This window comes from Drosophila ficusphila, unplaced genomic scaffold, assembly GCF_018152265.1.
Source record: "Drosophila ficusphila isolate 14025-0441.05 unplaced genomic scaffold, ASM1815226v1 contig_607, whole genome shotgun sequence".
Classification (NCBI taxonomy): domain Eukaryota; kingdom Metazoa; phylum Arthropoda; class Insecta; order Diptera; family Drosophilidae; genus Drosophila; species Drosophila ficusphila.
This window is the reverse complement of record NW_025064537.1, coordinates 678,754-699,567: the sequence shown is the minus strand read 5'-3', so window position 1 is coordinate 699,567 and position 20,814 is coordinate 678,754. Positions and strand designations below refer to the sequence as shown.

At 38.5% G+C, this 20,814-nt stretch overlaps 1 protein-coding gene across 1 annotated transcript in view; it reads left to right on the top strand.

The window, feature by feature from the left end:
• The first annotated feature begins 669 nt into the window (after positions 1-669).
• LOC108094513 (protein nubbin) overlaps positions 670-20,814 on the top strand; it is a 38,436-nt gene continuing 18,291 nt past the window's right edge. The window contains 1 exon segment of the mRNA XM_043208627.1: positions 670-1,341. Within this exon segment, the coding sequence (XP_043064562.1) occupies positions 687-1,341 (655 nt within the window). The 5' untranslated portion in view covers positions 670-686.

The following is a 20,814-nucleotide window of genomic DNA, read 5'->3' as shown; positions in this document are numbered from 1 at the left end:
AAACAGGTTCACATGTCCATCAAACTTTGCGTGCGGAGTGATGAGTTTGCATAAATGAATTTTCCCGCCTGCTCGTCTTCTAAGCTGAAAATGCGATTTGAGTTCTCTCTTTGAGCTTTGAATTTCTAATTGTTGCGGCTTTTGGCTTGCCCAGAATTTCCATCGGGCCGAAGACATATTTTTTTAATTTATTTATTACCATGACAATCGCCTTGGCATAATTTACGGCTCTCCCACACACCCTTTATGGCTAATTAATCTTCTTTGCCTAATTACAGGGCCGTCTTCGTCCACTTGACCAACTTGCGGCTATCGGGCTCTAATCGGGCTTCTCAAAAGTGTTTTGTCGAGAACTTCAGTTTCAACTGCTATCTGCGACCGGGAGTGATTACCTATGTGCTCTATGCTGTTGCTGCTATTGGCACAGTTAGCCGTAAACACTGATTATGCCATTGTTGCTAGCAAACTACTATCAGCAGCAGCAACTTCAGCAACTCAAGCAGCGCCAGCAGCAGCGTGTTGCTAGCAACAACGGAATGTTACTTGAATACAAGAGCCATTGCAATTCGAATCGGGCTAGCAACAATTGCAGCAGCAGCAGCAGCAGCAGAAGCGGCGGCAACAGCAACAACATCAGCAACTACAACAACAACAAGCGACAGCTGTTCGCAGCGGAAGCACTAACAATGTCAACGCCAACGACAACATCGAAGTATAAACTGAATGGCGAGGCCACCGAAAGCGTTGCAGCATCCACGTTGCTATATCATCATCCGCACCACAATCATCACCATCACCACCACCAGCAGACGCAGCAGCAGCAGCATCAGCAGCAGCTCCACCATCAGCAGCAGTTGCTGCTGCAACAGCAACTCCTGCAGCAACATGTGGCCAGCAGTTCGCCGCTGCAACATCTGAGCAATCTGTTTGGCCAGCATTTGCCTACGCACAGTCTGCAGCATTTGATTGCCGCCGAGTACTGGCAACAGCAACAGCAGCAACAACACCCAGCAGCAACAATTAAAAGCGAGCCAACAACTCAATCAGCGGCAGCAACGTCGGTCTTTAGCTTCACGCCGCAGCAACACGTTAATTTTGCCGCCTCATTAGTCGCATTACAGCAAAATGATGCCCTGCCCGAGGCAACAATGGCAACAGCAACACCAGCGACAACTGCAGCATCCGCAGCAACAGCAAAAGCAGCAACAACAAGCCCTTCGACAGCAACAACATCGGCAACTTCGCAGGCGCCAACAGCAACCCAAGCAGCAGCAACAATTGACGACATCGAAGATGATGATGACGACAGCAACATCGGCAACCACATGCAAAATGCAGGCGGTAAGTTTGATGTTTTATGATTATTTTGGCAGCTGCAGCAACAATCTGTTGCAACGAGGAGAGGTTGTGAAGTTAAGAGACCTTGTTTATTAGTTAGTTCTCGAGAAGGTAAATGATTTTCATCTGTCTTATGAAACTTCTTTATATGCTATAATTTGGAAAATGGTTAAAAATTGTAGCATAAGAATCAAAAATGTTTTTTTTTTGGTATACAAAATCTTTGACAAATGTAACACATTGCAAACCTTTCAGTTTTTAATTAATAGTAAACCTTTTAGTAAAATTATCTTATGACATTTTGCGCTAGTTGAAAGTATTCGATTGTCTCTACTCTGTCTCTTTAAAATTCTTATAGTTGTCTTCTGTTGTTGTCCCCAACTCCCGCTTCCTAATATCCATTTCCATCTAACTCTCAACCATTTCCGAGGCGAATCCTTTGAGCACCCCTCGCTGTTTTGATAATGCAAGCTCATTTCCATTTCCTGTCCCGATCACGCTTCGCTTTAATTCTGCTTCGTTTCGATCCAGGTCTCAACTCCGTTTTGGCAACGTGTGTGTCTTTTGATTTATTATGCTGCCTTTATTTCATTCATAAAATGAAATGATTATGCTGTATGCTATATGCTATATACGCCTTATATGCCATATATGCTATGGCTGCTTGGCTCACACTTTCGTGTCATCTTGGCCCGGACTCATTTTCATATCATTAGCCTCATCAGCAGACACGTTTGCTGCACTGCACTTCCGCACCCGCCTCCGCTGAAGTCCGTCGACGGATCGGTTTGGGCCAGGTTTCTTTGGGTCCCCGTGTCCCGGCCTCTAAACATCATCATCAGCCAAAACATTAACATCACCGCAGCGCCCTCTCATCAGCCAATCGTCGACTTCTGTTTCCCTTTTCATATTTTTTTTGGTGTCTTTCGGTTTGCTTTTCACAAAATCGTCTGTTGTGTCTGCACGCAATATTCGTAGATATAGGAATATTCTCTGTTGGTTTAGGCCATCACTTGACGTGTTTGGTAGGAAACCGGAATGAATAATATTCTCTGCTCGAGTTTTGAATATCTGCCCGCCTGATAAATGTCTCGCTCCGAGGAAATTTACATGGCCTCACTGCTCAGGAAATGAAATCGCATGTGGAGCCATTAAATTATAATATCTTTCGGAATTATGCAAATCAGCACAGGGCTTTAGGGTAATATGGTCTGTTTAATTAAGAAATCAGACTGGGGAAGTAGTTTAATGGAATTTTGATTTGCGGAATATTTTCAGATAAATATTTTGCAATAACAACGATGAACATTTTAGTAAGAGAAAATGTTTACCAAATTGATTGTTCTTTACGCTACCCAACGCTTTGTTGAAGTCATAAAACTTTACCGTAATAAAACACCCAATTTTTCTTGCTTCTGTTGAATATGAAACTATAAAAATAAATTTTCAAGAAATAATATAAAATAAAAATAATGAATTTGCTAATATATGCGGTTAAAACCTGGTACTCTTCACCCAAGTCTATCGCAACCCAACCCTTTGGTGAATTTAAATCTACTTAACGTAAGAACCCCATTTCCCTGCTTCTATTGAATATGAAAATCATTAATAACCAACCATAAAAGTGTTATAATCACGTCAGAGGTGTCAAAAGCGAACCCCTTCCCTCCCCATAGTTTCTGGGCCAACCCATCGCGTAGACATCTAACAAATTGCCAGCCTCTGTAAGCACGTGGATAATTGATGAGCGGAGCCACAGTCAGGCCTCCGTAAAAGAGTCGCTGCCCTCCCCGTTTGGCGTTTTAGCATATTTTCAAGTGCCCTCGAAGTGATCTCGAAGTGCTTTGTGTCTATCCCATAATTATGCCATTTGTACAACAGTTTTGAGCCTTTTGCCGTCAGTCGAGACCGGCAACATCAAACTAATTTGAATATAATTTCATAGAAAATTAACCACCTCGCTTTCCGCTCTCGGTTATTTATTGCTTAATCCTTGTGGTTTTCGCTTTGGAGAACTCGTGCCCCGGTTTGTCTTTTATGCAAATTCTTTTTTAATAACCCCGTCGATGGGGAATTCTCCGCCAGGCAGCTTCTTTTGTTCGCTCCACCTTGATTGCAGTCTGTCAGCTATTGTCTGGTTTCTTCGGAGGCTCTGACGCCTTTTTCGGTTTCATTCAGCGCTTTTGATGGCTTTTGATTATTATTGAAAGTGATAAATGAAGATGAGTTCCTGAACGGGGCGAGTGCAGTAGCAATTTGAACTCATCAAGCTGCAGCCGGTTGACTGATAGCTCTGATTGCTACCTGAAAAGCGCACAAAGGAAGTGGTCATTGAAGATCATGTCGAGCTAACATTTCAAGAATATTTAAAATAACAAATGGCGCTAGATGAATTTAAACTGAATATTATTTATTTTATTTTATTAACTTTTGTCCGTGGTGTTATACTTACTTATTGCGTTTTTTTTTAACCAAGCCAAATTAGGTTATATGGTTAATTTTCTAAATAATTTTTTTGTCAATCTCTTAAAAAGTATTGAAAGTTTTACAAAAATTGGTTAATTCCAATTAGTAATATAAATAACATATAATTGGAAAATAACACCATTAAATTGACTTACATTATTATTCATCTTGATAATTTCAGGTGTTATTAAATTATTGATTGGTTTATAGTCATAGTTAGTATAAAAATAATAGTATTTAAGGTGACTTAATTACTAGTGTCAAAGCTAGTTAGGCACAAAAGCTGGTTATTAACTCAAAAGTAATCACTGCCGAAGTCATGTGTCCACTAATTTAGATTGATAAAGTTAGACCCTCCACGTATGCATAATTTTAAATTTGTATTATCGATATCGCCATAACCGATCACCCTGTGAACTCGGCTGATGATTTATTAATTGTATTAAAATAGATTCGCCGATAGCCCATCAGAATCATCAATCAAATATAAATCGTGGCAGATCCCGCACTCGCAGAGCTTTTCAAAGGCGATGTAGACAATTTCGATAAGCTGGTCCGGGCATTAAAGTTCAATTCGTTATCCCATTAGGCCGCAAAACTATTACCGGCTAAATGCCCGCTCGGGCATTTGGAGTTGCAAATTGCTGGGAGAAACGTTCTGCGGCTCCCTGGCCATCGTTGCCGTATAACCAAATCCAATGGAGCGATCCCAAGCGATCATCAGCCATTTGGCCAAGTACAGCAGCCATTAAGCCCGCTCGATCCCAGCTCCCAACTACTTAACTTGACTGCGAGACCGAAACCGAAACTGAAACCGCGAGAGAGCTGACAACTGTCAGAATTTAATGGCGGCTTCAATTTTTATAACCAAAGCACGACTACCGTCAAAAAAAAGCAACAAGGGGAAGAGGCAGGCGCATCCAGCTGGAGTTTGGGTTGCCAGTTGCGAGTTGTGAGTTGCGAGTTGTGAGCCAAGTTAAAACAGATTACGCCAGCCAATCTGACGAGGGCTCAGTCCGCTGCCGCCGCAAATAAGAAATGCAAACGAGTTGCTGCAGCTCGTCCGAGGCACCGAATGCAGATTTCAGAGGCACGATATCGGCTGCGAGGGGAGTTGCCACGTACCGCTCGCCGTGGCGAGTTGTATGTGTGCAGCATGCAATATAGGTTCCCACAGTCGCCGCGGCGGTTGCTCTTTGGCAACGCCTTCCAAAACTGATGACGTTGTAAGGCAGCCGCAGAGTTGAAGCCGCTGCAGCCTCCCCCTCCCCCTCCCCGCTCTTTTCAATGCCCCCTCTGCGAACTCCTACTCCTTTGGCTGATGACTCGGAGACCTCGACATGCATATGAGCTTGATGGGTTCGAGATGGGTGCGTGAGGCACGGAGTTCTTAAGGGCTTAGGCTCCGTAACAAAAAATAGGAAGCTATCAGCTATCAAAGGATTTAAATGTAGCATAAAGATGTTACAATAAATATTAAATTGTTATTGTATCACTTACAATGCTTTGATACGCGTTATTCCAGTGTGACCAACAGACAACATGCTTGTATTTTAGTGTAACCAGTGTGAGTAAGCCACAGTTTATTAGTTTTTGCAGTGTTACTAAGTACAAATTTTATCGTGATATTTGCGGAGAAGAAAAAATGTTCTGTATTTTATACAAGTTGCTCGTAACAAAAGGTTTGTAAGTAAACTTATATTGTGAATGTATTGGGTTTCTAAAATTATTTCTGAAAGTATACTACGTAAAGATAATCAAGCCGAAAAATTAATTATAATTCTGTAAGTAGTGCAAAAGAAGCTAAATAATCCTCTTTGAACTATTAGGCACCCGTTCAGGATTCCATTACCCCATCGCCATTTCCTTAATTCCACTAAATCGACTTTTGCACCTGCTTAAATCAGAACCAATTTCAATATGCCTCAGTCACGCTCACATCGCCAGAGCTGCGGCTTTTGGACCACAACCATAACCATCACCATCATCATCCACGCTCGTCTTCGTCGTCGTCGCTTATCTGGCAAAATTTGATCAACGTTTTCGCAATTCGGGAGCTCCGCCCCGAAGGTATTTCCATAAATATTCCCTGGCCCCAGCCCCAGTATTTTGCCTGGCTTTGGCTGCCTTTGCTTCATTTTGGCTGCTCGGGCTTTGCTTTTTACTTTTATTAGCTGCTGGCCAGTTGTCTGTGCTGTTTTGGTTGTTCGGTTGTTTGGTTGTTCGGTTGTTGCTGCTGCTACAAATAAATTAAAATTATGCATGCTTAGGCATAGGGCCATGGGAATTTGCTTTGTGGGAAAGCCTCTTTTGTCTTTGGCTTAACATCGATTTCGGTTTTGTGTTTCGTGTTTTGCTTTTTGGGCTGTGTCTTTTTGGGCTGAACTTAAACAAATATGTTTCGATGGGTGCAGATAATAATTTTTTGCCCTGAAATTTATGTGTGTGGGAGCCGATCGTTTTTGGGCAGGCGAGTTTGCTAACTCAATGGGTGGGTAATAAAATGTACTTTTATGGTAATTGCGGGTTTTGTCGACTAAACAAGGTGTTCAATTGTAAAGTCGTAACCCCAAAGCTTGGGAAGATTTTAAGTTAACTTGTTAACTTTGTTATTAGTTTATTTTGGGTAATAATTATACATTTAAAATTATTTTATTACTACTGGTCTAAACTAAAATTTAGTTTGTTACAGCTTTTTGTGTCATCTAAAAATAAGTTTTATTTCTGTCAACCGAATATACATGTATTTATTGAATGCTAATTTGTTACTCAAAACTGATAATATGAAACAATTTAATTTTATAAAATAAATTTAAAGGGAAATCACAATTTTTTTTTATATATCTTCCATTATTTTTTTATGTCCTTCATGTCATGTTATTCATTGTATGTCCTTCATTTCGTAAAACTCTCCTAATATTCTTCTTCCTTTATTGTATAAGGAATACTGAACACGTTCACGTTCTATTCAATTATTATTACATTCTCGTAAATTGATTTTTAAAGTCTTTCTTTTTTCGATACACACGTAACGTTTCATTAAACATCCATTGGAAAAGCTGCGAGCCGAGCACGAACTTACCCTCTTTGCATGGCATTTAAAAATTTTAATAAAATTGCATTTAGAATTGCATTCGATTCCGTTCGAAGCGAGAGCCATTCAGGCACGTTCGGGCAGTTAACTAAGTTTGATTGCCGGCCAATGGCCATTGGAGGAACCGAAGCAAACAGAACCGAATTGAACTGAGAGCCTCTCCAAAATGTTTACCATAAAAAATGGTAAATTTGTGCTACGTTCTGTTTGAATTGAGCAATGCAGTCTCAAAAGACCTGCATCCTGGCGCCTTCCTTAGAGCGAAAGCCGCTGAATTTCCAGTGAATCGAGCGCATCGTAACTCATACGCCTCGTGGGCCCTCGCAGTCAGCGATTTAATTTGCACCGCCGCAGACTTCGCCTCCAATTAGCCATAATAAAGTTGAGACGTGATATTTTATTTCGACTCTGCGGCTCTGAGCAAATTTGCCTACGTTTTGGCAGGGAGGGTCGGCTTCTCATAAAAATCCGTCGACGACTCTTCTTTCCGCAGAAAACCGAAAAAGGCAGCTGGTCAAATTATATGCATAAATAATAATTTCAAAGAGCCAGGGCGCAGAGACAAAGGAATAAGAACTATAAATTTGTTTCATTTTCGCGAGAGGAACGTGAGTTTTTAACCGAGTTTTTGGCCAGAAAGGATATATATTCGATGGAGGACTCGGGGGAACTCCCTGCTCACTCAATGTTCGAACTGCGAAACCCTATCATTAGCATTTCCGCTTTTTATTATTGCTCAGCACATAAGCCATGCGGCGGCCATGTGAGAGTACCACCAGATGATCATACTTAATCATAATTTAAAGGCTTCGGGTCTCCGAGGATCTGCGGATTCAAATTGCCCGGGAATCTCGCCTGGCTTGTCATATGAAAATTGCAGACCCATTAAAGGGAGTCGCGGATCCCGCGGGTCAGCGGATATGTTGTTCTTTGAAAATGTGCTCAAATTATCCCTCGGTCGTCGGGAGTGAAAGGGTGAGAGAGTTTTGGGTCAAATTATTGTCGGTGGTACAGTGGTTGGGGCACAATAATTGAGGCTATTTACATGTACCTTGCAAAGTACTTAAAGGATTATAAACTTATAACTAAATTATACAGTGCAAAAATTTAATAATGACTTGGTTTTCTCAAAAATTATTTCAGGGTTTGTTCCAAATAATTTAAATAACTTTTTTATTTATTTAAAAAAACAATATAATATTATTTAAATTAAAAAATCACGTCTCAATAAACTTGTTATGCATAAAAAAATATAAAAGGGACCCCGAACCACTGTTCGTTCCCTCTGCCAAAATTAATTGCCTTTGCCCAAAGATCCCGACAACATTTCGTAGGCAAATTAGCTTTGTGGCCCGAACGAAGTTTCCTGGGAACACAATTAACCAAGTTCCTTTTGGGCCGGGAGGCGTTAGGCAGCAACTTCTTTTACAGTTAGCCGGCAAATTGAGTTTCGAACAGGCCCAAAAACAGGAACCCAACGAATCGAATTCTAAACAGGACCTACCTGAGTTGCAAAACGAAACTCTAAAAAAAAAAAAAAACAATTTGCCAGCTAAGGGAAGATTAATGGAGGCCCAAAAGGAGTTGGATCTTCGGTAGCGATTGCTTAGACAGTTCCCGGTATTAATTTTGAATTCATAATTCAGGAAATCTCATTCAGGGAGCCAAACACTCCCCTGTCGGCAAACTCCTTTCAAATCACTCTCACTCCCTGACGACTGACCTTCAGAGTCTTTAGTCTTCGGGAGGCGCCGAAGAGGAGTCTTCCGCTCTTCCGTCCGGAATCTTCGCGCCACTCCAAACTATTCACTCTCCCCATGACGCCGACTTTTATGGGGCTCGGTTTAACGCCAGTGTCTTTCGTGGTGCAAAAGTTGTGCTCATCCGACGCTCCGAAGTTATAAAATTGTGCCAACATTTTTATTACTTTTCAACACATTTTCAAGTTGACGTCCGAGTCAGTCGTCCTCGGCTCTGTTTTCGTTTTCTTTTCGTTTTTTAAGTGCCTTGACCACACTTTGTATATTTCAAGAAGGGGAGCGCCAGTGCAGCTGTCCTAAAATTTCCTAAAAAAATAAAAATAGTCAAATTTGGTACACAAAATTATATCAATACCATTTTTGTCAGTTGTACGCTGGCATATTTCCTTGAATTATTAATTCCAGAAACCTTATCATCGTAAACCAGACTAAATTATCGCAAGCACTTTAATATTTCTGAGAAAATTAAAACATTAATCTTTTTCATTAAATCAATCCCAATATAGCAATAACATAAAAGTACAAAGTTTTACCTTTAAAAATAGATTAAGAATGAAAACGTTTCTTGCTGACTTGGCGCGAAATTCAATCGAACAAATCATTTTTTTTCAAGCAGATGAGAAGAGTTTTTAACAATAAACAAAATTTATTTAAATTAAAATGATTATTACTAACCATTCGGCGATATTGGAGATATGTCTTAGTTTTACCAAATTCCTACTGCCACCATTATTAAAGCTACAAAATCTAGCACAGCTTTAGATTTTATACTGAGGTGCATACTTCCAAGTCGAAAGGATTTATGACACTTAAATGCGGGCACCAACAACCACAGCAGCAACTTTCAAGAACATCGCAAAACGCACAGAGAGAAATTGGAGGTAGTTTCATAAATGTTTAATGAATATCATATTTTACAAAGTCTGTTAACTTATAGTGAATATATAAAAAGGCATTTGAAGAATTGTAGAACGGGTATAAAGATCAGATATGTATTTTATCTAAAATTAAAAAAATCTACATTGAATAAAAAATTCGATTTGACTTACATACCAAATCTTATTAGTTGTTCATTCAGCAATTATCATCACAAATATTTTGTTATAGAACATTCAATATACTTCTGTACCATGTAAAACATTTTTCGGATTATATAAATCATAAAAAATTATTATAATCTTTTAAAATTTGTATTCGATCCATGGATTTTTTTTTTGGTGCCTGGCAACAACGCAAGTGAATTGAATGGGATGAATGGGAAAATGAGGCGCAGCTAAAAGAGCGTCGAAGTACAGCGAGACGGCAGGTTGGACCTGTGCCCGACTGCAGCCCGATCTGCAAGTTGCCAGAGTCACTATCCCCTCCTATAGACCCCTCCCCCTGCCTCCCCTTCCCCCTTTTACCCCTCGAGTTGAACCTGAACCGATCATCCATTGCCAAAGTCATGGGAACTTTTTGCGCTGCTTGCGCCTTTCGTACGTTTCATTTAATTTGCATGGATCGTGCGGACGTCGTACGTAAGACTGACGACTTGGAATTGCCGCAGTGCCCCCTCTTGTATCTCCCTTCCCCCACCCACTGGGATGGCATCCATAGGGAGGCCCCTCTGTATGCGGCTACTTTGTGAGTTGTTGCTGCTGTGGCTGCGAAAGAAGGACGCGAGTCATCATCATAATCAACTGCCATGGCGGCTGCCGCTGCCGCAGCTCTGAAAGCCTATCATTATGATTATGACGAATATTACTTTTGTATATAACTTTTACGCTGAGCCAAAAGAGATCCTCTCTCTATATATCAACAGGTGCAGTCAGTGTTATAGCGTTCAGGGGTGTCGTAAAAAAGTTTAAAGAGCGTTGGGTAACAGATTTCGGATGCTTTACTTTCAAACGAAGAACTTTTTTCTTTTTAATTTTTGTTTTGTTTTTGTGGTTACCATTTTTTTTTCTGATACATACAAACTTCTATAAGTGGCAATGTGTATGGCAACATATACGATATATAGTATTATGAACTACTTAGCATTTTGAGCTCGGTCTATATGATACATATCAATATTTTTGTATACTTACATGTCTAATTTGTTATCTTATTCGCGAATTTTAATCATAAGCTTATGGTTTAAGAATTTTGAATTATCATTTAATTTTATTGTTAATTGTTATTTTAATATCATTTATAATTCATTAATTAAGCTTTTATGTTTAAAATATTCTACCATTTTCTTTGGTGTAAAGGGTTTAATTGAAGTTGACATCATTTTGTAATTTAAAATTGTTATACTCCATCTTTTGGATACAGATATTAGTTTGATCTATGTATTTACTATTGTTTGTTCTTAATAGAGCAAAAAATCATTTAAAATTCGATGTGCTATTGCTGTGACCCCAACTGTATGTACATGCACACGAGCAACATGTTGCTGCAGATTCTTTTTGCATGTTGCTGTGATTGGTTTTAATTCAAGCCGAAAGAGCCGGGCAGGTTCAGGCTGAGGCCGCTCTTTGGCCGGGATCGTCCAACAGAAGCGACCTCTTGGCCACAATGGAGGGCGTGCTGCAGCAGCCGTGGCAGCAACATCGGCCGATGCATATCTGAAATTAGTTTTGGTAAACCCTTTCCCCCTGTTCCCGCTCCCCTTTCCATTCCCTTTTTCGATATTTTCTATATTGCCCCCGCCGCCTGTCTGTCGGACTAATTAGCTCCCTGCGCTCAAAGATTCCTCTTGCGATCTCGAAACTGCCATCATAAACATTTGGAATGACAAAAACGACTTCATAAAGTTGTAATTGTTATTTAACACTAGTTAACAGCCGCCGCTAGATGTCGCTGCAACTGTCTGTCACGAGATCGGTTCATTGTGGATTTTTCTGGTTCGCCTGGTGAATCATTGTGGTCTGATCGCCACGGCAAAACTTGTCCAATTCACGGCACTCGCCTTTGTTGCGACTATAAAAAGTTATTAACTGTTTCGCTTTTTTTCTTTGCACCTCAATTGCAACCGTAGACAAGCGGCAGACAAGCTCCGTAAAGAAGTCAAACAAGTTAAAAATAGTCTTTGTATGGAAGAATTTGTTGTTTTGGGTGACGGATAATAGAAACTTTCTTGAGGTGTTTGCTCCCTGGGAAACGGTGGACTTAATGGGAAAATAATAGCGATAATATCATATTCAATATTTTTTATTGTGCCGCGTCTTTTCAGATTTATCTATATTTAGATAACTGTGCTAGGTCACTGATTCATAAGAAATGTATGATATTCAAGTAAAGAAGTTAAATATTGATTGCTTAAATTGCCTTGTTGGATGAATAAAATGGGAATAGTTTTAAGATATTGCATTTTTTTTACAAATAGAATGTATTTTTACCCTTATTTAACCCAATCAGAAGTATCTTGAACCGATATTGCCAAAACTTCTTTATATTTTGATGCTCTAATTGGAGGAGAACTCACCCCTAAATTTAGTTTGTCTACTCAACGCTAGATGACTTTCTGCAATTTCAACAATAATAAAACTACTCATATTTTACTTTTTAGACTTATTTATCTGTTTTTAAAAATCTATATTTATCAAAATATTTTCAACGGAAAGACTCGAACCCAGAGACCAACTTCTGGATAACTGCACTTGAGTTAAGTATTCACCTCATCGTATCCACCTCCATGCAATGTTCAAAAAGCAAAACTAATTACAATTGACAGGCAATTGTGTCAGTTCGCCGGCAGTTGCAACTACAACTCACTCAGTTGCTCAGCAAGTCAAGTCAAGTCACCAAGAGCAATTAGTTAAGCCAAAAGAACCCAGAGCCAGAGCTGAAAAGAAGGAGCAACTAGCGAATTGTGAACTATAATTAAACATTTGCTAATTACCCCAGGTAAAGTGCGGCCCCTAGTCAAAGTGGGGCGAAAGGGGGTGCAACCTTTAAGATGCAATGAAAGAAATACAAATACAAGCTGCAGGCCAATGCCAATGTGTGTATGAATGACAACGAAAAATTTAAAGCAAAAGAGGGGAATGCAAATGCACAGGAAATCTTTTTGATGAAGAGTTAATAGGGCGAAAAATATTATTTGTTTAAGGAAAAAAATACTTTTTAAATTAAAAATACTACAGATAATGGTTAGACAATATTTGTGCAAAATTGTGTTTAAGTAATAAGAAAAGTAACCTATAGAAGGTGAAAGGAACTTTAGAAAAGTTATGTGAACCATGAAATTTAAAGTCATATAAAATGATATCAAATGACAAATTCGCAGTTTAATTTCATAACATATGCTGGCATATTATATGGAAAAACCCAACTGTTTTCAGTGCATTTGGGCCTGCCCCAAACTGGTGGCTGGTGGCACCCCCGGGGTCAGCTAATTGAACGCTTTTGGCCCGATTGCAGTTGAGAACTTAATTTCGCGTTCACAGCTGGAGAGAGAGATATGGCATTGAATCGATAGATGCCAGCTGATTTATAGGGAAATTTGCATATGCCACAGTGCTGGAAAGGCAATTGCTTGCTCCAGCTATGATCAACCCCCCTGCTCCTTGTTTCCCCACCCATGAAATTATCATCTATGAAGATGCCAGCGAGGTTCGTTGCCTCAGTCTTTCGATTCGCAGACGTTCTGGCCTGTTTGAGCGCCTAAGTGGTATGTCTTCCCCCTCCCCCCTTTACCCCCTATTCCTCTTTATCTGGCAGTATTGCTCTATGAATATGCGTTAATTGAACTTTTGCCGAGACAAACTGTTATGCGCCTGCAGACAAATGCTGCATCGACATCGCCGCTGCGTTTTCCGTCCGAGTCTCAATTACAAAGCTCAGTTCAGTTGAGTTGAGTTTGGCGCAGTTATGAAGGCAGCAGAAACTGCAGCAAATATTTGCGTATCTTTTGTTGTTTTTTCGGTCTGTTGTGCAACTAATTAGTGCGCAATGCATTGCACCTGTTGCTATCTGAAATACACTGTGTTTATGAGCGGGCATATAGTGTTATACTGGGGAGTTTGCTTACGAGTTTAATCAAATACACTTATTAATAATATAATACAATTTATTAATAACAATAAGAGAAACTGCATCTTTTGTTATTACGAAGAAATAAGATTACCAGCTAAACAAGTTTTTTAGGTAAATAAAGTATCACAAGTATTATTTATAAAGTGTATATCTTTCTATAGTCTTACTTATAAAACAAATGTGGAATGAACTTGTAGTTTTGAATCCTTGTACGATATTTAAAGTAATTTTAATAAGGGCCGTTTAAGGGCGTAGTAAAATATCTATAAATTTTATATAGCTTATAAATATTATATAACCTTTTAGGGTATTTTATCCGCCCATGATCCCTGCGCACCTTTGTCGCTCTCTTCGTGTTCTCTGCGATATTTTGCACCCGGGGAATGTATTTTGCATGCGATCGCCGCTTAGATGCCGTCGCTGATAATTATTTGTTGTAGTTCTGGCTGCAAGCTCTCTTGTTTTTGTAGCAATTTGCAGGAAAATATAATTTGTTGCTGTTGCTGTTGTGCTTTTTTTTCGTACAGCTAGCTACAATTAATTATATGTTAATCGCAATGCATGCTAATTACCCATCCCCACCTCCTCCCTTCCTTGCATTTCGTAACCCTGAATGCGAATATGCGTGTGTTCTACAACGAAAATGCAATTGTTGTAGCCGCTGTTCATTCAATTGAAAAATTACAACTTTGGCTTATTTGCGTACATTTCGTGTTTTGATTGTTGCTACCATTTAAAAGTAATTTTTACCTCTCACACTCTAACTTCATATGGGATAACAGTAGTCTAAAACTCTTATTAATTACTAATCTTTACCAGAGATAATCGCAGGCTTCTGGGGGCTTATTAAATATGAGGACGGGAAACGTTTTAATATTTATGTAACTATTACCAAATATTTGTTAACATATTGTTTAAAAATCTACTTGTCCTGAAAGGAAATAAAATATATTAGAAAATCAAGTATGTTTGATAAAGTTGATTTATTAAATAAAAATAGTTTTGAAACACATGCTTAAGATTTTTCGAAGCAGAGGACACATTTTAAATTTTTATTGTATTTTAACAAGTATTCACTTTATCGTTATTATTTAAAAGACAACAAAAATGTAATTAAATATTTATATCTGTAGTGAAACAAAAACTTTTTGTGGCTTTGCTCTTTAACTGAGTGACATTTCTATATCTTTTGAGCAATTTCAATGTCAATTTGTTTGTAAACCGAGCTTAGAGACAGCCTGGGATTTATCCAAGAAGTCGGCTTGAAAGTCCAAGATGAATGTCAACTAAGAGCTGAAATTTTTTTCTGTAGCTCGTTTAACGCTGTCAGAAGAACACCAAGTGGTAAAGGGGTCTCCAAACGGACTTGCTGAGCGGCTTTTGTTTCAAGCTGCGCAAATTTTTTGCCCCAACCCCCGCTCAACTCTTATCCGCTGCCGCTTTTGATTTTCTTAACTTTTGTTGCCGATTTTCGCATTATTATGAATGGATTGGATGGATGGATTGGCTGGATGGACGGATGGATGGATTGGCTGGCTGAAACGATGAGAAGACAGCCGAAGAAATCATCATAACAAGACAAGAACAGAGCCGAGATTTCTGATCCTTGACTTTGATCTTTCGCTGCCACATTTCAAAAGCGGCAAAGTTGAAAGCATTTTTCAATGATTTTTCGCTTTGTTTCTTGCCTCTTTGTTTTATTTTTAGTTCGTTTGACTGTGGCACGCATCCCCAGTAAAACTGTAAAGCTAATTAGGGTTTTCTGCTGCCACAGCCAGTTGAAAAATTTATGAAGTGCAACGAGTTTCTTTTCTTTTTGCATAAAGATATGGAAATTCGAAACCGATGAAAAGGGGTAAAAATATTGCGTGTTGTATGAGGAAAAAAATGCGAAAAACGCAGGCAACTAACAAAGCGAAATGAAAATATTTGAAATTTATTTAAATGGCCTAGAGCGAAAGGGGATTTCAATGAAATTCAAATAGTTGGCCGCGTTTATTTCGATTTTGAAAAGTGTGCAAATAGTAATGAGTTTAGTTTTTGCAAATTGAAAATTACAGCAACTCATATACACCGATTTACACACACAGTCACACATACGATCCAAGTAAATTGCAATAATTGTACTAATTGTTATTGCAATTATTGCTGGCAATTACCATGACTAATGTGGGGCAAAATGTTTGTGCATATTACGAGTACAAAGACTGCCAGCTGAGTTTAAGGCAGTTGAACGCTCCAAGAGCCTGGATTAATGTGTTTCAGAAAAGTTTAAGATCAACAACCAACTTGAGTAAGTTTAACTTAAATACTGAATTGGGAATTTAATAAGCAAAATGTTATCTCTTCGCCATGAAACATGATTAATGTTTTTTAGAAAAGTTTAAGACCAACAACCAACTTGAGGAACTTGAACTTATATATTGAATTTCAAATATAATTGGGAGATTTGTAGTTCTTGGCCTTAATTAAATATTATTGCAATATCCAGCATTATTAGCAATGGATTTATTTTGACATCTATTAAAGATCAATTTGCAGACTTCCGAAGCCAATATATTAACCAATTGTTTGGAGGCCAGGACACCTGCGTTTTCCTTTCATCCTCGACAATTTGGCATCATTTGATTTATGTACTTGTGCATTTCCTTTTTCCCCATTTCCCAGTTGCACCACTGACCGACTGCCCTAGACAATCGAATAAAATCATTGGCTCAATATCCGTTCGAGCACAAAAAATGGGAACCAAAAACATCAAAAAGATGGGAATCATCTTGGCGGAAGAAGGGTGGCAAGCATTCCCTTTTCTAGGTTTTTATTTTGTACGAAATACAATTAAATTTCGTTTAATTTATGGAAGGCACAGCAAGTGCCAGGAGCAAACTATTAAAGAAAATCCTTTGCAAAAAAAAATAACACAAAATCAGAAGAAAACTCCCCCAAGACCCAGGACTTGTTTATATTCCCACGTTTCAGAACCTCCAGCACCTTGCTGCATATTCAAAGCGGAGAAATAATAAATAATAATGAGTGCCCATCAATAGGATAATGCGAAATGAGTTTCGGATCCTTTTGGATATCGTACTCCTCACAGAAATCTCCGTTCAAGTGGAAGGCAATCCAGTGAAAGTTGTCCTTGCATCCTGACTACCTGGTTTTGCAATTTTCCATGCACTCGCAGGTGAGATTGCCTCATCGCAACATTTTCCCAGACTTCTTAGGGTTGTTTTCCAGTTCAATCTTATGCAAAATCACCTTAAGGGAAATTTGCATGGGAAAGTGTTTGTGCGGGTTTCTAAATGGAACATCTTTAGTGCCTATTGTGTGAGGGATTTGTACTTAAGCAGGAAAGTGCAATTTCATGCCAACAGGTTGATTCGATCAGAGCTATTGAATAAATGCTGATGAGCATACATATTGGTCTAAAAATATGTTTAAAAGTAGGTATATAAATGAATAAATGAAATGTTTTTATTCAAGTTTTCTACTTGCAATTTTTAATATATCACAAACAACTTGATTTTTATATAAGATATATTTTGAACTCCACCATTAGTAAATTCAGTTCAAAAACAAAAATTTCACAAGGAAACATAAAATTTCGTTAAACAAAGTTATTTGTTTTTTGCGCCACATAGGTATAACCTAATACCCAAACACCTATGTATTTCTTAGTTTATAATATCCATAAAGTGTGTATTATCTTCCCCCAGTTTTGTTAATTAAATTTATGGATTATTGCCTCCGATCGCTTTAAATTAAAATTTTCATTCACTCACTTGATCATAGGCACTCCCCTTCCCAGAAACCCAGTAATTATTCACTTAACACATATCGCAACCGAGCATCTAAATTAATAATTTCTTGCTCTGAAAAAGAAGAATTGCAGCAAAATGAAAAAGTAAATTATATTTTCTTGCTGGTGTTGCAGGGCTCATTAATTTTGCTTGTTAACATTTTTAGCTAACAAATTTTCAACGCTGTTTGCCACATTGCCAGACTAAAATCGTTTTTCAAGTCGAAAAAACATCTGTTTTGGCATTTGCATGGCTTTCACTTTTGTGTGTGTGCCAATGGAAATGGAAAATGTGGAAATTTGTCGCAAATTACTTTCACCCGCTGTATCATGTTACAAGGAAGTCAGCGGCGACAGATTGAATTTGAATTGAGATCCATTGAAATCGAAATCGAAATCAAAATCCTTTCGCAGGACATGCGACACCCCCAACAGAAAAAGGGGAAAAATGTGAAAATGTTTGCATGTCAAATTTAATTTCCCAACAAATAGAGGGAGAGCAGCTGCGACCCGCAGTGGCCACAAGCCTTTGGCACAAAAGTGAAAGGATCTCAGGGCAGGATGTTCGATCGACGACGATATGCGTGTGCCGAACCGCCTTTAATGATGATAAATGCGATGCGATGCGATGCCATTGCCATTGGAAGCTGCAAGTTCCGCCACATTTAGCTACGACAAACGACGAAACCTTCTCTGTTTTCAAAAAAATCAGCGACTCACTCGAAACAATTTTAAAGCAGGGTGCCCTAACCCTTGCAGGGATCCGGGGATTGGGTTACATAACAGGGACAATAACAAACAAGGCGCGCATGCGCAGCACGCTTGGTTCAAGGATTCGAGCGAGAGGCGCATCCTTTTTCCAGCACGCGCTGCTTTCGATTTTCGTTTTTGGTTTTTTTTTTTCGTGATCATCACAATGATATCTCTTTCGATACATAGCATACAACCCCATCCAGCTTCTTTATTTCAAACAATTTTTTATTGGCCCTCGGGAGTTTCAAAACTTTGTTTTTCGCTTATCATTTATGTTCATGCAAAATAGGGTTGAAAACTCATGTACATATAGTTTTTGATTTTTTATTTTAGAGCCATGCCCACATTTTATGATCGCCCTTTTCCACCCCTTTTTTGCGTTATGAGCAGCTGCCATTATAATTCCCTTATACTTTGCGCGCTCAAAATTTGCTAAAAAATCTGCAAAAAAACGGGAAGTAATTACCCGAAAAAAAATCTTAGGGTGCGAAAAAAAATTCAACTCGAATCCGCTTAAGTGACATTTAACCTCTTGAAAGTGTTTCTCCCATTTTCGCACAATTTTGTAACGTATTTTTTCAATGCCAAAATAGAAAGGATTTTATTGCCACCAGCATTAAATTGAGTGTTTTCTTGGGAAATGTTGGTTTTAAATTGTGAAAATATGGTTAAATGGGAGAAAAACACATAAAAAAAATGCGAAAATATTGCGGGTTTTTTTAGCAGCGTGGGAAAGGGTGAACATTTTGGTTCTTTGTTAGGAAATAATGGTTGTTATATTTTTGGGAAAGTAGCAGATATAAAAAATTTCTACTAATGAAATGGGTTGCGTATTTCAATGGTATTTAAATATTTTAATTTCCTTTTTAGTTTTCTTTAACACAAACTATAATAATCATGCATAAAAACCAATTATTTTTCATTTAAACACTAATGAATAATTTATTTAACAATTTTAAACATATCAACCTTAGTCTATAATTTCCACAGGCAGCAATTGAAAATCCTCTATAATTATGGACTTGCAACACATTTTCACTTCATTTGCAGCGCTGCTTCGGCAAATTTAAATGCAATAGAAATAAAAATTAAATTAAATATATGTGTTTAAAACGAATTTACGCAATTTAAGACCGTTTGCTTTGCGGCCCGCTGATGTTTGCTTTTATAATGCGCGACTTGGGCCAAATAACTGCAATTACAAAACGCAAAAACGCAGAAGTCGGAGAGGTTTTGCGGCAAGAGGGGCAAAGCGGTGGCGTCTCGAGCGGTTGCACATGCAAAGTGTGGAAGGGAAAGAGACGGGGAGAGAGGGGGGAAGTGAGGGGGGCTCAGGTGCCTGGCACGAAATTTATGCAAACAAGCAGCGAAGTGTAGAAAGGCGTGTAAAAAGCGGGGGCGTCAAAAACGAGGACGAGGGGCGGACGAACTCCGCTCGACGAACGCACTGCGAATTAAGAGCGCTAATTGTGCTCAGTGTATGCAAAAAATAAGACGCCAGGTTGCGTGCGAAGTGCGCATTAAACAGAGCGCGCCGTTATTTAAATTAGAGCCAAGCTTTGCTCCGAAGATTTGCTGCCAGTGTATTTTATGCATGGCTTAAATATGTACATGCATTGGGCGGGGATCAAGAAATGAAAAGAATAACGCACATCATACGACAAAACAGGCAACATGGAAATATAATATACAAATTCCAAATATTTTGCATTACAAAACAATACAAAATCGTTTTTGTTTTTATAAACTAAAACTAGACTTTGAGAATTAATTAAATAAAATATTAATTTTGTCCAGGGATCAATTTGAGACTTTCTAAATTAATTTCGTTATTGAACCACAAATTTGGAATTAATTTTTTTTATTATGCCAAGTTTTATTTTGGTTTAAATTAATTAAATTAAATTAATCTATATTCTTTGGGTTTTATGATTTCATGAGGGTTTTGAAATGGTTTGAATCCAGTATCATCAGGTCAACGTTAACCATCTCTTAAGAACGAAAATAAGAATCACGAGGTTTGAATGTAACAGACTTGAAATTATTAAAGTTCAAAGATCGATTCCTAATAATATGCTCCTTAAAAGTGCGTGGCTTTAACGAATTAGTCTTGAAAGAACTGGTATTAAGGGGAAAATTCATAACATCCTTAGCGTCCAAAACCAACTGTATATTCATCAAACGTCCGTCCAAATGAACTTGATTCAACTGCTTCATTGCCTTCAATGCGTCTGATCTATATTTAAATGCCAATTCTGCAGTTCCCAATGAGTTGCCAAATTGATCATAGTGCACAACCGCTCTCTTTATACGTCCGATGCCTTTAAATAGTTCCCAGATATCCGTATCGGTTACGCCATAGTCCAAATTGCCAATAATGAGACGAGAGATCCTTTTCTTTTCACTGATTGCATTTTCTGGCGTGAATTTTTTCTTCTGAATGACTCCTGATTCTATGCGGCGTTTTAAAATTCCTTTTGGTCCACTTGCTGAACTTTGTTTTCTGAACGTTTCTCTAGTTTTTCTTTCACCGCCAGGATGACGGTAACCTCTAGTTTTGCGACGGTTGTTGTTGTTACCAAAAAGACTTGTTTTAATGATAT